The 14,232-nt window shown below is 37.4% G+C and overlaps 1 protein-coding gene across 18 annotated transcripts in view; it reads left to right on the forward strand.

Moving 5' to 3' along the window:
- The window catches only part of MCTP1 (multiple C2 and transmembrane domain containing 1), a 591,199-nt gene that overhangs the window by 271,701 nt on the left and 305,266 nt on the right, over positions 1-14,232 (forward strand). For all 18 annotated transcript variants that reach the window (XM_039470335.2, XM_074383518.1, XM_074383500.1 and 15 more), the window contains exon 2: positions 2,654-2,768. In XM_039470335.2, coding sequence (XP_039326269.1) covers positions 2,654-2,768 — 115 coding nt within the window. The remainder of the gene's footprint in view (positions 1-2,653; positions 2,769-14,232) is intronic.

Consider the following 14,232-nt stretch of genomic DNA (forward strand, 5'->3'; position numbering starts at 1 on the left):
AGCATGTTAAAAATTCCTCTTTTCCTGAAGATTTTATTCCATTTTTTACAAAGTAGTAAACCTACATAAGCTTAATATTTATTAATAGATTTGTTTATTTGGAAACAATTTATGGAAAAGAACTTAATGAAGAGCTTGAAACGCAATTGGAATTCAACAAAGTTTGCTGGGTCTGCATTTAAATCTTGCTTATTAATTAGACCCACATATATACTGTTCTTTGAAAAGTTTTTTAGAGGATCTTCGTTGGCTTCCTTTCTTTCCAAGTTGATGTCTTCTGTATGGCCTAGTGAGCAGCTGTCACTTTCTTGTCTTTTACACTGGTTTCAAGACACGTCACCCATAGTTCTGGAAATATGTGCTGAAGGAGGATAACAAGTTTTGCGTCCTACACTTGAAAAAATTAGAACAATTAGTAACATCCTATGCTGACTAAGGTGTAGAAAATAGGCACTCTAGTAGTACACTTTTGATAGAAGTGTGAATTATTTAAGCCTTTTGGAAAACCCTTTGGAAAAATTTATTCTATAAACTTTTTCAAGAGAAGTGAAAGCACCAGTCCTGTGTGGCAAACACTGAAACTAACGCAAATGTCCATCAATAGGAAAATAATGGAATAAATTATGCTATTCCTACACTGGGAAAAAATATTGTGCCTCAAAAAAAAAGTGGTTTACTAGGGGTGGGATATGAAGGGAAAGAGGAGATATTAGCCAAAGGGTACAGACTTTCAGTTGTAAGATGAATAAGTTCAGGGGATCCAATGGACAGCGTGGTGACTATGGTTAACAGTACTGAATTGTATACTTGAAATTCACTTAAATGTCCTCACCGCAAAACACACAAAAGGTTAACCAGGTGAGGTGAGAGATGTGTTAACTAACTTGACTGTGGTATTCATTGCCCAAAACATAAGTATATTGAATCTTCATGTTGTATACCATAAAATCATATAATTTTGTCAATTATGCCTCAATAAACCTAGAACATCTTAAAGAGAAAGATCTATATGAATTGACTAGAAAAGTACCCATGATGTTTTTCTAGAAATTGTTCATAATAGACAAAATATAATACTATCTTTGTTTAAAACAAGTGAAAACTGATAGCCCAACCACAAAAAAAAAAAAATCCAAACCTATATGTATGTGTATATGTTTGCATAAGACTTTCAAAAGTGTGAAAAATATAGTTGTTGTCACTGGTGGCCAGAATCAGATGGGTAAGCGATGAGCAAGACAATCATTTTACTTTTTACTCCTTTGTGTGTGAAGGCCTGATCCAAATGAGTGGTAATAGGAGTTAAAAGGAAAAGATAATAGGGAGATGTCATACAGAAATGGAGTGGGGGGGATCTGACAACTATTTGGATGTGGGTGGGAATCACATGAAGAAGTCAAAGATGGCTCAGCGATTTCTAGGCTGAGTGACTGAGGGATCATTTATAGAAGCAAGGATATCATGAGAAGTTGAAGTGAATTACTTTTTATTGTTACCAGAGGAGAGACAATGAGTTCAGGATATTAATAAAAGCTCTGCTGCCTCTTGTTTTAAATAAGAATTGCTTCAACAGCAAAGCTATTTGTCTTGGTCTTAAAACAAAAAAAAAAAAAAATGTGCTGCTTTAAAGAGTGAATGTAGGGTATATGAATTATATACCATAAAGATTGTTTAAATGCTGCTTTATTGTTTCATTTTATGTGAATTATGGAATTAAAAGAGCTGGACTGTTGTCTATTATTTTACCTCATCCATGCATATTTTAAGACAAAAGGATGTTTCCTTTTGAACCAGAAAAAAAAAATTATAAGAATTTAAAATAATCCCAAATGCACAAAGAAAAGTAAGCTTTCCTATTGTATACAGAGTGGCAGAGACTACAAAATATGATCTGAAGAATTTACTGTATGTTTCATTTGTGTTGTTTTAATATAGTTATTCCTCTTGTAACTCGATGCCTAGTAAATTATTAAGAGTACACTGTTGCTAAAAAGAAATTCTGTAGAGACAGCTTCACAAACATTTTTAGATGTAGGAATACCTTATGCGCTTTTATTCCACAGAAAGTAGCACTAGAAATTTAGCCCCATTGAGAATACATTTCTTGCAGATATTGTCAAAATACTAGGTGAATTTATTTCTATATAATTATATTTTATGTTGGGGCTGAATCAGAAGTGCTTAATTCATAAGTATGAGTTTTTCTGCACAGTTAAATGAGTCAACAAAGTCACCTGAATCAATCACTTTAATTTTAATTTCCAGTTAGGTGGAAGTCTACTGCTCTTGCACACTCTTATTCTCCATTCATCATCGGTTATGTTTTCACTTCAGGCAGTATTTCTATGTTCCTATTTCTTAATTGAATTGTACGGAGACTTCCATGGGAAATGTTTTTATATTCCATTTGTTATCCACAATCTGAGTTGTAACAGGACATTTCTGTAACTCTCATGTTTTTATTTTGAGTCTAAAGAATTTCATAAATTTCAAAACCTTCAGAGAACTGGGTGATTATGAGACTGTATGGAATCAGATTATTTATTTTGTTGACTAATTCTTATAATTTGGGTTAAGCTACATATGGTCCCCCTTTGGAGAAAATAGAACAGAGATAATAAATTTAATAGTATTTATGCTTTGTGTTTTACAGAAAATAAACACTGCTGGAACCAGTAATGCAGAAGTCCCCTTGGCTGATCCCGGAATGTACCAGTTGGACATTACATTAAGAAGGGGTCAAAGTTTAGCTGCCCGAGATCGAGGAGGTAAGAGCATAAGAGCAATATCACCTAGAAGCTTTTTATGTGTTTATGACATACTTTGTTTTCCATACGATTGCTTGAGTTACGAAAAGTTAACTAGAATATAATTGTTAGAAACTTGAATTCAAAGATGCAGTTTGACACATTACTTGACTCCTCTGACCATAGCGGAAGAGGTTTTGATGCGAGTTCCAAAACTCTGCCTTACTCCCAACCCAGACAGCAAGGTCCCTATCAAACTGCCGACAAATTCGACTCTACATCATATGTAATGAGTGACATAATTAATTACATAAGTAAGGCATATATTTGAAGCCATTTACCTTTTGGTAGACCTGAAATTCCTTTTGCTGCATGAATTTGCTCAGTTGAATCTGCTAACCTTACAGGACCCAGGACTAATATCTCTCTAAAACTTCAGAGATTCCTAACAAGTGACCTTTTGAGGCCTGGTCAGATCTGGCCATAGTCTCATGGTAGATTAAACACATTTTATAGACCATGAGGAAGAATAAGACAAGGCAAACACTCTTAAGTTCCTTAAGATTCCAGATCCCAAGGCAATCTCCTGATAAACTAGGATAAGCCACATGAGGGATTTCTTGAACCCAGGTTAGAGGCAGGACCAAGGATAGACCTCAGGTAGACTGTCTAGAAGCCTTTGCACATTTTGAATATGAGTACTGCAGGAGGTGGGTACGTTGAGGGCCCTTGAGCCTCCAATTCCAAAGGAGGCTGAGTTTGGGTGTAACTCTTCCTGCCAAGAGGAAGGAGAGTTTCCAAGCCTTGCTAACTCATTGTCAGACAACCTTGAGAGTGCTCCTGGACCATATGATCTTGCTTTGTTTCTCCTACCCTATTTGACATCATACATAGGGAATATAAGGAACCACATTAGGGCTGCAGTTTATAATTTGTCTCTTCTATCTAAAGAAATAAAATAAATAAAATAATTGATAATACCAGAGTATTTTATGACTAGTAACTGTAGAAATAATAGATTCAATTGTTAAGTAAAAACTAGTAAATATCAAACATTCTTGGCCAGGTGTGGTGGCTCACACCTGTAATCCCAGCACTTTCAAAGGCCGATATGGGAGAATTACTTGAGGCCAGGAGTTTGAGACCAGCCTGGACAATACGCTGAGACCTTCTCTCTACAAAACATAAAAAAAAGTTTAAAAAGACATTCTTAGTGAGTGAATATGTGATTGATACTATTAGAATTTAAAAAGACGGGAGAAGTTTTCAAAAATAACCATCTGGTTTAGTAGCTAAGGACAAATGTTTATTGCATTGAATTGCCTGTTTCCAAAGAAGATACAATCAAATTAGATAAAGAAAATAATGCAAATAACAAAGTATTATTTTGCTATATTTACAGTGTATACAACTTTTTTTAGTTTTCAATGTGCTCTCAGTTATATAATTTGATCTAAGACAGAATTGGACTTGGGAACAGAAAATCAAAATTTTAGTCCTACATATTCCCCTAGCAATTTGAAATGCATATGTATGCAATTATTTATTGCAGCATTGTTTATAATTATAAAATATTGGTGATAATCTGAATATCCATAAATAGAGGAGTGGTTGAATAAACTATGGCGTATCTACATGGGAGAATACTATGGAGCTGTAAAAATAAATAATGAAAATCTCTAGAAATTGTTATGGAAAAATGTACAGGATATATTGTGAAGTTCACATAAGCAAAGTACAAAAGAGTACCAATAATATGTAATGGTCTATGTAAGAAAGAAATACATAAGAAGTTGTGTGTTGTCTTCTCATTTGTACCAAAAGAATTACAGGAATCAAAAGCTAGAAACTAATGATACTGATAATATACAGAATGTGGGTAAAAAACAGATGGCAAGAATGGGAAATGGGAATGGAGTAAAAGGGATGAAGAGGGAATGACATTTATCTGAGTAAATTTTCTTAATTAATTTAAAGTCTTTATGACAGTATTTTAGCATTCCAAAATAATTAAATAATTAAAATCAACCAGGATGTGGGAAGAACCCATAGCAATAATCTCATCTCAAGGGGATAGGAAATAAAATCACTAACCTAAGTAGCTATGGAAACCAGTATTTGAATTATATATATATACAGGCTTACTTTGGAGATAATGTAAGTTCGGTTCCAGACAACCACAATAAAGCAAATATTACAATAAAGCAAGTCACACAAGTGTTTTCCCAGTGCATACAGAAATTATATTTATATCCTACTGTAGTCTTTTAAGTGTGAAGAGCATTATTCACAAAGAAATATGTCTAAAATTATATGTACCTTAATTTTAAAAATACTGCTTTAAAAATGCTAACAATCATCTGAGCCTTCTGTGAATGATAATCTTTTTCCTGGTGGAGGGTCTTTCCTCGATGTTAATGGCTGCTGACTGATCAGGGTGGTGGTTGCTGAAGGTTGGAGTGGCTGTGGCAATTTCATAAGACAACAATGAGGTTTGCCACTTTAATTTACTCTTCCTTTCACAAAAGATGTATCTGTAGCATGAGATGCTGTTTGATAGAAAGTAGAGCTTCTTTTAAAATTGGAGTCAGTCATCTCAAACCCTGCTTTATCACATAAGTCAATGAGCTATTGTAAATCTTTTGTTGTCATTTCAACAGTGTTCACAGCATCTTCACCATGAGTAGATTCCTTCTCAAGAAACCACTTTCTCTGCTCATTTATAAGAAGCAACTCTTCATTTGTTCATATTTTATCATGAGATTGCAGCAATTCATTCATGATCATCAGGCTCCACTTCTAATTGTAGTTATCTTCGTATTTTCCCCACATCTACAGTTACTTCCTCCACTGAAGTCCTGAACCCCTCAAACCCTCAAGTCATCTGTAAGGGTTAAAAATCAACTTCTCCCAAAGTCCTGTTAATGTCGAAATTTTGACCTCCTCTCACAAATCATGAGTTTTTTGTTGTTGTTTTAGAGACATGGTATTACTCTGTTGCCTAGGCTGGAGTGCAGTGGCACAAACATACTGTAATCTCCAACTCCTGGGCTCAAGCATCCTCCCGCCTCAGCCTACTGAGTAGCTAGGACTACAGGTGCATGTCTCCAAGCCCAGCAATTTTTTCTTTTTCTTTTTTTCTTTTTTTTGATAGAGATGTGGTCTCATTACGTTGCCTGTGCTGGTCTTGAACTCCCGGCTTCAAGTGATCTTTCCCCTTTGGACTCCCAAGTTGCTGAGGATACAAGCATGAGACACTGTGCCCAGCCAAGAAATGTTGTTTATGGCATCTAGAATGGTGAATCCTTTCCAGAAGTTTTGCAGTTTGCTTTGTACAGATCCATTAGTAAAACATGTTATAAAGAGATACGCTGTCATCCAGGCTTTTTGCTCCATATGTAGTGCACAGGTAGAGTAGATTTAGCATGGTTCTTAAGGTTCCTAGGATGTTCAAAATGGTAAATGGGCATTGGCTTCAACTTAAAGTCATCAGCTGCATTAGTCCCTAACATGAGAGTCTGTCTGTACTTTGAAGCTTTGAAGCCAGGCATTGACTTCTCCTCTTTAGCTGCAAAAGTTCTCCATGTCATCTTCTTCCGACAGAAGGCTGTTTCATCTACATTGAAAACCTGTTGTTTATTGTAGCCATTTTCATCAATTATCTTGCTAGATCTTCTGAATAACTGGTGCCAGCTCCTTGCACTTTCATGTCATAGAGATAGCTTCTTTCCTTAAGCCTCATGAACCAACCTCTGCTAGCTTCCAACTTCTCTTCTGAAGCTTCCTAATTTCTGTCAGTCTTCACAGAATTGAAGAAAGTTAGGGACTTGGTTCTGGATTAGGCTTTGGTTTAAGGGAACTTTGTAGCTGGTTTGATCTTCTATCCAGAGCACTCAAACTTTCTCTGTATCAGCAATGAGGCTGGTTGGCTTTCTTATTCATGTGTTCACTGGAGCAGAGCTTTAAATGCCCTTCTAGGTCTTTTCCTTTGCATCCATAACTTGGCCACCTGTTTGGAGCAAGAGGCCTAGCTTTCAGTCTGTCCCTCCTTTTGACATGCTATTCTCACTAAGCTCAATCATTTCTAGCTTTTGATTTAAAGTGAAAGACATGTGACTCTTCCTTTCACTTGAATACTTAGAGGCCATTAGGGTTATTGATGAGCCTAATTTCAGTAATGTTGTATCTCAGGTAATAGGAGGCTTGAGGAAAAGGAAAGAGATAGGCTAACAGCTGGTTAGTGGAGCATCAAAACACACAACATTTACTGATTAATTTCTGAGTCTTCTATGGGCGCAGTTCATGGGGCCTCTCTCAAAACAATTACGATAGTAAATCAAAGATCGCTTATCACAGATCTTCATACAGATATAATAATAATGAAAAAGTGTGAAATGCTGCAGAAATTACCAAAAGGTGACAGAGACATGACGTGAGCACATGCTGTTTGAAAAATGGTGCTAATAGACTTGCTTGAAGCAGTGTGGCCATAAACCTTCAATTTGAAAACAAAAACAAAAAACAAAAACCCTTGGAAGCACAATCAAACAAAGTGTAATCAAATGAGGTATGCCTGTACTATAAAACTCTAGACAAAAAGAACTATATACAAATGTATGTACTCTAGACCATGATTATTAATTCTGAAACTATTTAATATATATGTACCAGGAACTAGCAAATAAGTAAATACAGACAATGACAGTCACGATTCTCATTGTTGGAGATAGTTACAAATATAGAAAGTAGGCAGTTTAGAATGAACCCTGTCATACTAGATAGGTGTCAGTATGATCTAATGATTTTTAATATATATACAGACATATAGAAATAAAAATGTATAGAGATAGTGTGTGTATATATTTCCTAATCTGTCTGCTGAGAGAACCTAGAAGCAATGACAAAGGTATAATGACAAAGTGGCAATGAATACATTTGGCCAGGTATTGGTTTCTAAATACAATTTTCCCAATAAAAGTAATCAAGGCTCCTGGAGAAATGGTTGATTTCAGACCTGGGATAGGGAAAGCATCACATACGCCTGGATGATTTTGCAGTGCCAGAAAGGAAGTGCTCAAAAATTGATGGCAAAATATCAAATCACATAGCAGCCAACATAAGTGAACATATAATGACCAAAGCTTGGACAATTTTAGCAAAAAATAAGTAATGATTGTATTAGTCCATTCTCACACTGTTATAAACAACTACCTGAGACTGAACTTAGGAAGAAAAGAGGTTTAATTAACTTACACAGGCTTAAAAGGAAGCATGACTGGAAGGCCTCAGGAAACTTACAACCATGGCAGAAGGTGAAGGGGAATCAAGCACCTTCTTCAAGTCCTGGCAGGAGAGAGACAGAGTGAGGGGGGGAAGTGCCACACACTTTAAACCATCAGATCTGGTGAGAATTCATTTGCTATCATGAGAACAGCATGGAGGAAATTGCCCCCATGATCCCATCCCCTCCCACCAGGTCCCTCCCCCAACACTAGCAATTATAATTCAACATGAGATTTGGGTGGGGACACAGAGCCAAATCACACCAGTGGTAATAAAACCCATAGAATAAAATGTCTTTGTGCTGATAAATAATTTATAAATAAGTGGAGAAAAAGATATAAGCATTTCTTATGGTAGAATTTCATTAAACAAATGTAGAAGAGAAAATTGAAATAGAAAGTCACCTTTTAATCAATATCCTAGTAACAATAGTAGGCAAAAATCATCAATAGATGCTAAAATTATATGTGTAAAATTATGATGTGAAACAGAATATATGCAGCATTTCAAAGTATTTCTCTACAAGCTACGTAAGAATTATAAAGGGAAAAATAGTAACTTCACAATGGGGAAACACGGAAGACACCACCTTAACGTTAATCAGAGCTGAGAAGACATGCAGCCATCACCAACCTTCTTACAGGGTACACTGAAAACAGCATGCCATCTCCGTGGCATTCTTGTCAAAGCGCATAGCCTCAATGTAATCATGAGAAAACGTCAGGGCAAACTCTGGCAACATATGACATCATTTTTCCGAGCTGAGTAGCCCCTCGGACAGTATGTGTTTAATCCCCTTGAACAGTGTGATTTTAATCTTGTTTCACCATTTTCTGTGTCTCCACAATTTTGCGTCTGGGTCTCGCTGTGTGTATGCAATTGACTTTCTTATAGTAGCAAATTATTCTCTGCAGACTTCTCTGCCAAAATACAAAAACAACTTTCAGTAGAATGGGAGAGCCATGTACTTAAAAAAATATGGGAGAGAAAATATTATTTTATGGTAATGAAAGAATATTCTGAAGTGTTTAAAATGCCAACTCCATTCCAGCTTCATTAGTTTACTTACTTGCCTTTCTCTTATAAGGATGCCCATCATTGGATTTATGCCTCACTCTAAATCCAGGATGATCTCATCAAGATCTTTAACTTAACTACATCTTCAAAGACCCCATTTCCAAATAAGGTTATGTTCACAGTGACTAGGAGTTAGGATTTGGACATATCTTTTGGGAGTACCCAAGTTAATACACTACAGGAAACAATTCCTTTTCTTCATGTACTAGGAACTAATTTAAATAATAAAAAAAAATTCAGAGCCAGTCTTCCAAAAGATGGGATATTTCCCTGGTCCCCCCAAACCCAGCATGAAATCAATATGTGAAACTGAAAGAGAATGTCAAGCAGTGCCGCCTTTATTCAATGGCCATGGACTTTACAAGTGGGAGCGTAGCCCACAAATCAACTTCTCAACTAGTGAGGACTGACGGGGTTAAAATATAGGTTTCTATAATGAGGGGGTTGGACATTAAAAGCAAGGAGAGCATAGTCATGTCTTTTCCAGAAATGGGAAGCCTTTTTTTTTTTTTGTCATTTTATGGCTTCTTCCAGTTATTGTCATGGTGATTGTCAACTGTCATGGTGCTGATGGGAGCATTATTTAGCATGGAAATGAGGTTATAATGAAGCTTGAGGCCTTTTTGAAGTTGTTCAATAGCTATCTTGGTTCTGACTAGTCTCAGCTTGTCTAGTTACAAAGGAAACTTTTTATCTCAGGTGTTCTGTTTCTTAAAGAAAAGCAAAATTTAGGCAGAGTACGAATTCATGCTGTGTCATGTAGGCATTACAATGGATAACAATATGAACCTGCTTATTGTGATTCTATTTATAATGGTGTTAAAAAAATCTGTGTTGAATAGAGTTAGAGAATCTCAATCATTCCACTCTGAAACTCTTCTACTCTGTGAAAATCTGTGTTGAATAGACTTAGAGAATCTCAGTCACTCCACTCTGAAACTCTTCTACTCTGTGAGTCTGATGTGTCATTGCTAAAGAAAAGTTTCCAAGTGTTGTGAGAACAATATTTTCAAGGTACAGTAAGAATTTAAAAGCCTGGGGGATGGACAAGGTTTTAGAAGTTTACCCCCAGTGAAGTTTCACTTTTTTCACAGTGTACTGAAGTCTCTCTAATTGAGAACGTCTACCATATATAAGGCAGCCAGATTTGAGGAAATAAATTGTAGGAATTTTTTAAATGCAATTCAATTTGATAAAATGGAACATATTCTGTATTTTAAGTGTAAACAAAGTCTTTTTCAAGTTAGAGGGCCTGCTGGCAATTTTATCATTAGAATGTAATTTATGAAAGCACAGAGAGAGTTATTATCTGACTGAGGCATACTAATGTTTCTAATATGTATTATGGATCAGGCATGATGGTTGGCATTTCCATATATATCCTCTGATCCTAACAAAATTGGTCATAAGAGTAGCTGCCACCTTAGTGTATGTGCTCATGGTTTAGTGTTCAGGTTTCTCTTTGTTTTCGATCCTTGGGAATTCTCTTTAGGATAGGAAGGCCATTGGTAGAGTTTGGCTGTGTTCCCACCCAAATCTCATCTTGAATTGTAGTTCCCATAATCCCCATGTGTCATGAGAGGGACCAGTGGGAAGTAATTGAATTGTGGGAGTGGTTGCCCTCATGCTGTTCTCATGCTCGTGAGTGAGTTCTCATGAGATTTACTAGTTTTATAAGGGGATTTCCCCCCAACTTTTTCTCATTCTTCTCTTCCTGCACCATGTGAAGAAGGAAGTGTTTACTTCCCCTTCCACCATGATTGTAAGTGGAACTGTGAGTCAACTACACCTCTTTTCTTTACAAATTACCCAGTCCCAGGTATGTCTTTATTAGCAGCATGAGAACAGACTAATATAGCCATATATACCAGTTTTTCTGGAGGCAGTTGTGTTTTTACCTGTCGACTGAAATAATTGTTAATAGTACCTCATTTTACTTTCAAAAGGGCTTTAGTTTCAGAGACGTGGAGTATACTGATGCTTCCTCGAATAAATCTCATTAAAGTTAAAGTTCATCAGAAAATTAAGCATTATGGTTAATCCTTTTTTCCCAGGAGGAGAATGCAATTTGTATCATCAGAGGAAATTTTGTCTTTGAGCAGGTTTCAGAAAAGTTTTGTTGGCAGTCCCTTCTTTAGATTTATGCAGCCTTTAATGAGCTATCTTGATCAAGAAAAGGCCTGTCATGTGTTTTTGTGCTAAAATGATGAATTGAACATGTTGCTAGTCAATCTCTTTTGCATTTCCTACAGTTGGTGGGAATCAGGTATAGCTTGTTTTACCCAGTACAGACATAATTATTTCCATACATTCTAATGTTATTTCTGTAACCAGTGTTTCACCATTGGAAAATTTAAAAAATAATAATTTATAGTAACTTAGTTTTAATGATAGTTATTTTATATAGTCTATAAAGTTAAGCTTTTAATACACACACACACACACACACACACACACACACACACACACACATGCTTCTGAATAATACATATATAGCAGGTCCTCAAATCACATCATTTTGTTCAACCTTGTTTTGTTAGCACATCAATGAGAAAAAAAAGATAATGTATTCCCAGCCAGGCCAGTGTCTGTGTAGAGTTTGCACATTCTCTCCATGTCTCCCTAGGCTTTCTCTCTGGGTACTATGGTGTCCTCCCACATCCCAGAGATGTGCATGTTAAATGAACATTGTCTCAGTCTTAGTGAGTTTGGGTGTGTGCAAGCACACCCTGCAATGAGATGATATCTTGCCCAGGGCTGGTTCCTACCTTGTGCCCTGAGCTTCAGGGATGGGCTCCAGCTTCCTGAACTGTAATAATTGGGTAAATAATTATCTCACTTGTTTTATTAATCTTCCTTAAATGTATGTTGTATTAATATGTTCCCACACTGCTATAAAGAGCTACCTGAGAATTGGTAAAAAAAAAAAAAAATTGAGAAAAGAGATTTCATTGGCTCATAGTTCTGCAGCTATATAGGTGTCTGCTTCTGGGGAGGCCTCCAGAAATTTACCATCATGGTGGAAAGTGAAGGAGAAGCAGGCAATATTCACATGCCCAGCAAGACAGAGAGAGAGAGAGAGAAGTGGGGGAGATGCCACACCTTTTCACACAACCAGATCTCGTAAGCATTCTATCATGAGAACAAGGGGAAAGTCTGCCCCCATGATTCAGGCACTACCCACCAGCTCTCTCCTCCAACACTGGGAATTACAATTCAACATGAGATTTGGGTGGGGACACAAAGCCAAACCATATTATTCCACCCTCTGGCCCCTCCCAAATCTCATGTCCTTCTAACATTTTAAAACACAGTCATGCCTTCCCAACAGTACTCCAGAGTCTTAACTCATGTCAACATTAACTCAAAAGTCCAAATCCAAAATCTCATCTGAGACAAAGCAAGTCCCTTCTGCCTATGAGCCTGTAAAATAAAAAAACAAGTTAGTTACTTCCAAGATACAATGGAGGGGCAGGCATTGGGTAAATGCTGCCATTAAAAAAGGAAAAAATTGGCCAAAACAAAGGGGCCCCATGCAAGTCTGAAAGCCAGTAGGGCAGTCATTAAATCTTAAAACTCCAAAATCATCTCCTTTGACTCCAACTCTCACATCCAGGGGAGACTCATGCAACATATGGGCTCCAAGACCTTGGGAAGCTCTGCCCCTGTGGCTCTTCATGGTAAAGACCCCACGGTTGCTTTCACCAGTTGGTGTTGAATGCCTGTGGCTTTTCCAAGAACATGGTGCAAGCTGTCAATGGGTCTACCATTCTGGAGTCTGGAGGATAGTAGCCTTCTCCTCACAACTCCACTAGGCAGTGGGGACTCTGTGTGGGGGTTCCAACTTCATATTTCCTCTCTGCACTACTGTAGTAGAGGTTCTCCATAGGGGCTCTGCTTTTGAAGTGGAATTCTGCCTGGACATCCAGGTGTTTCTATACATCCTCTGAAATCTAGGCAAAGGCTCCCAAGCCTCAACTATTGCCTTCTGTGTACCTGGAGGTTTAACAACACATGAAAGCTGCCAGGGTTTTGGCTTGAACGCTCTGTAGCAGCAGTCTGAGACATATCTGGGGCCTTTTGACATAGCTGGAGCTGGAGCAGCTAGGACACAGGGTGCCATGTCCTGAGTTGGCACAGAGAAGCAGGGCTCTTGGTATGGCCCACTAACCCATCTCTCTCTCCTAGGCCTCCAGGCCTGTGATGGGAGGGGCTGCCACAAAGGCATCTGAAATGCCTTGGAGGTATGTTCGCTATTGTTTTGGCAATTAACGTTCAGCTCCTCTTATGCAAATTTCTGCAGCTGGCTTGAATTTGTCCCCAGAAAATGGATTTTTCTTTTTTACCACATGGCTAGGCTACAAATTTTTCAAACTTGTATGCTCTTCTTCCCTTTTAAATATAAGCTTCAGATATGCATATGTCTAAACACTCTTAGAAGCAGACAGGCCACGTCTTGAAAGCTTTGCTACTTAAAAATTTCTTCAGCCAGATACCCTAAATTATCTCTGTCAAGTTCAGAGTTCCATAGATCTGTAGAGCAGGAGCACAATGCCACCAGTCTCTTTGCTAAAGCGCACCAAGAATGACCTTTAGTCTAGTTCCAAATAAGTTCCTCACCTTCATCTGAGACCTCCTTAGCCTGAACTTCACTGTCCATGTCACTATCAGCATTTGGTCACAGTTTTACAAGTTTCTAGGAAGTTCCAAACTTTCTCTTGTCTTGTCTTTCTGTCTTCTTCTGAGCCCTCCAAATTGTTTCAACCTCTTCCTATTGCTCAGTTCCAAAGCTGCTGCCACATTTTCAGATATTGTTGTAGTGGACTAATACAGAAAATTCGTGAAGCTCCACTTCTCTGGTACCAATTTTCTGTATTAGTCCACTCTCACAAAGCTATAAATACATACCTGAGACTGGGTAACTTATAAGTAAAAGAGGTTTAATCAGCTCATGGTTCTGCAGCCTGTACAGGCTTCTGCTTCTGGTAAAGCCTCAGGAAACTTACAGTCATGGCTGAAGGTGAAGGGGAAACAAGCATGTCTTCACATGGTATTGAATGAGGACTTACTGTATTCTCTTCTTCTTTTACTGTTTTATTTAAATAGATACAAGACAATATCAATC

Source organism: Saimiri boliviensis, chromosome 1 (genome assembly GCF_048565385.1).
Source record: "Saimiri boliviensis isolate mSaiBol1 chromosome 1, mSaiBol1.pri, whole genome shotgun sequence".
NCBI classification, from domain to species: domain Eukaryota; kingdom Metazoa; phylum Chordata; class Mammalia; order Primates; family Cebidae; genus Saimiri; species Saimiri boliviensis.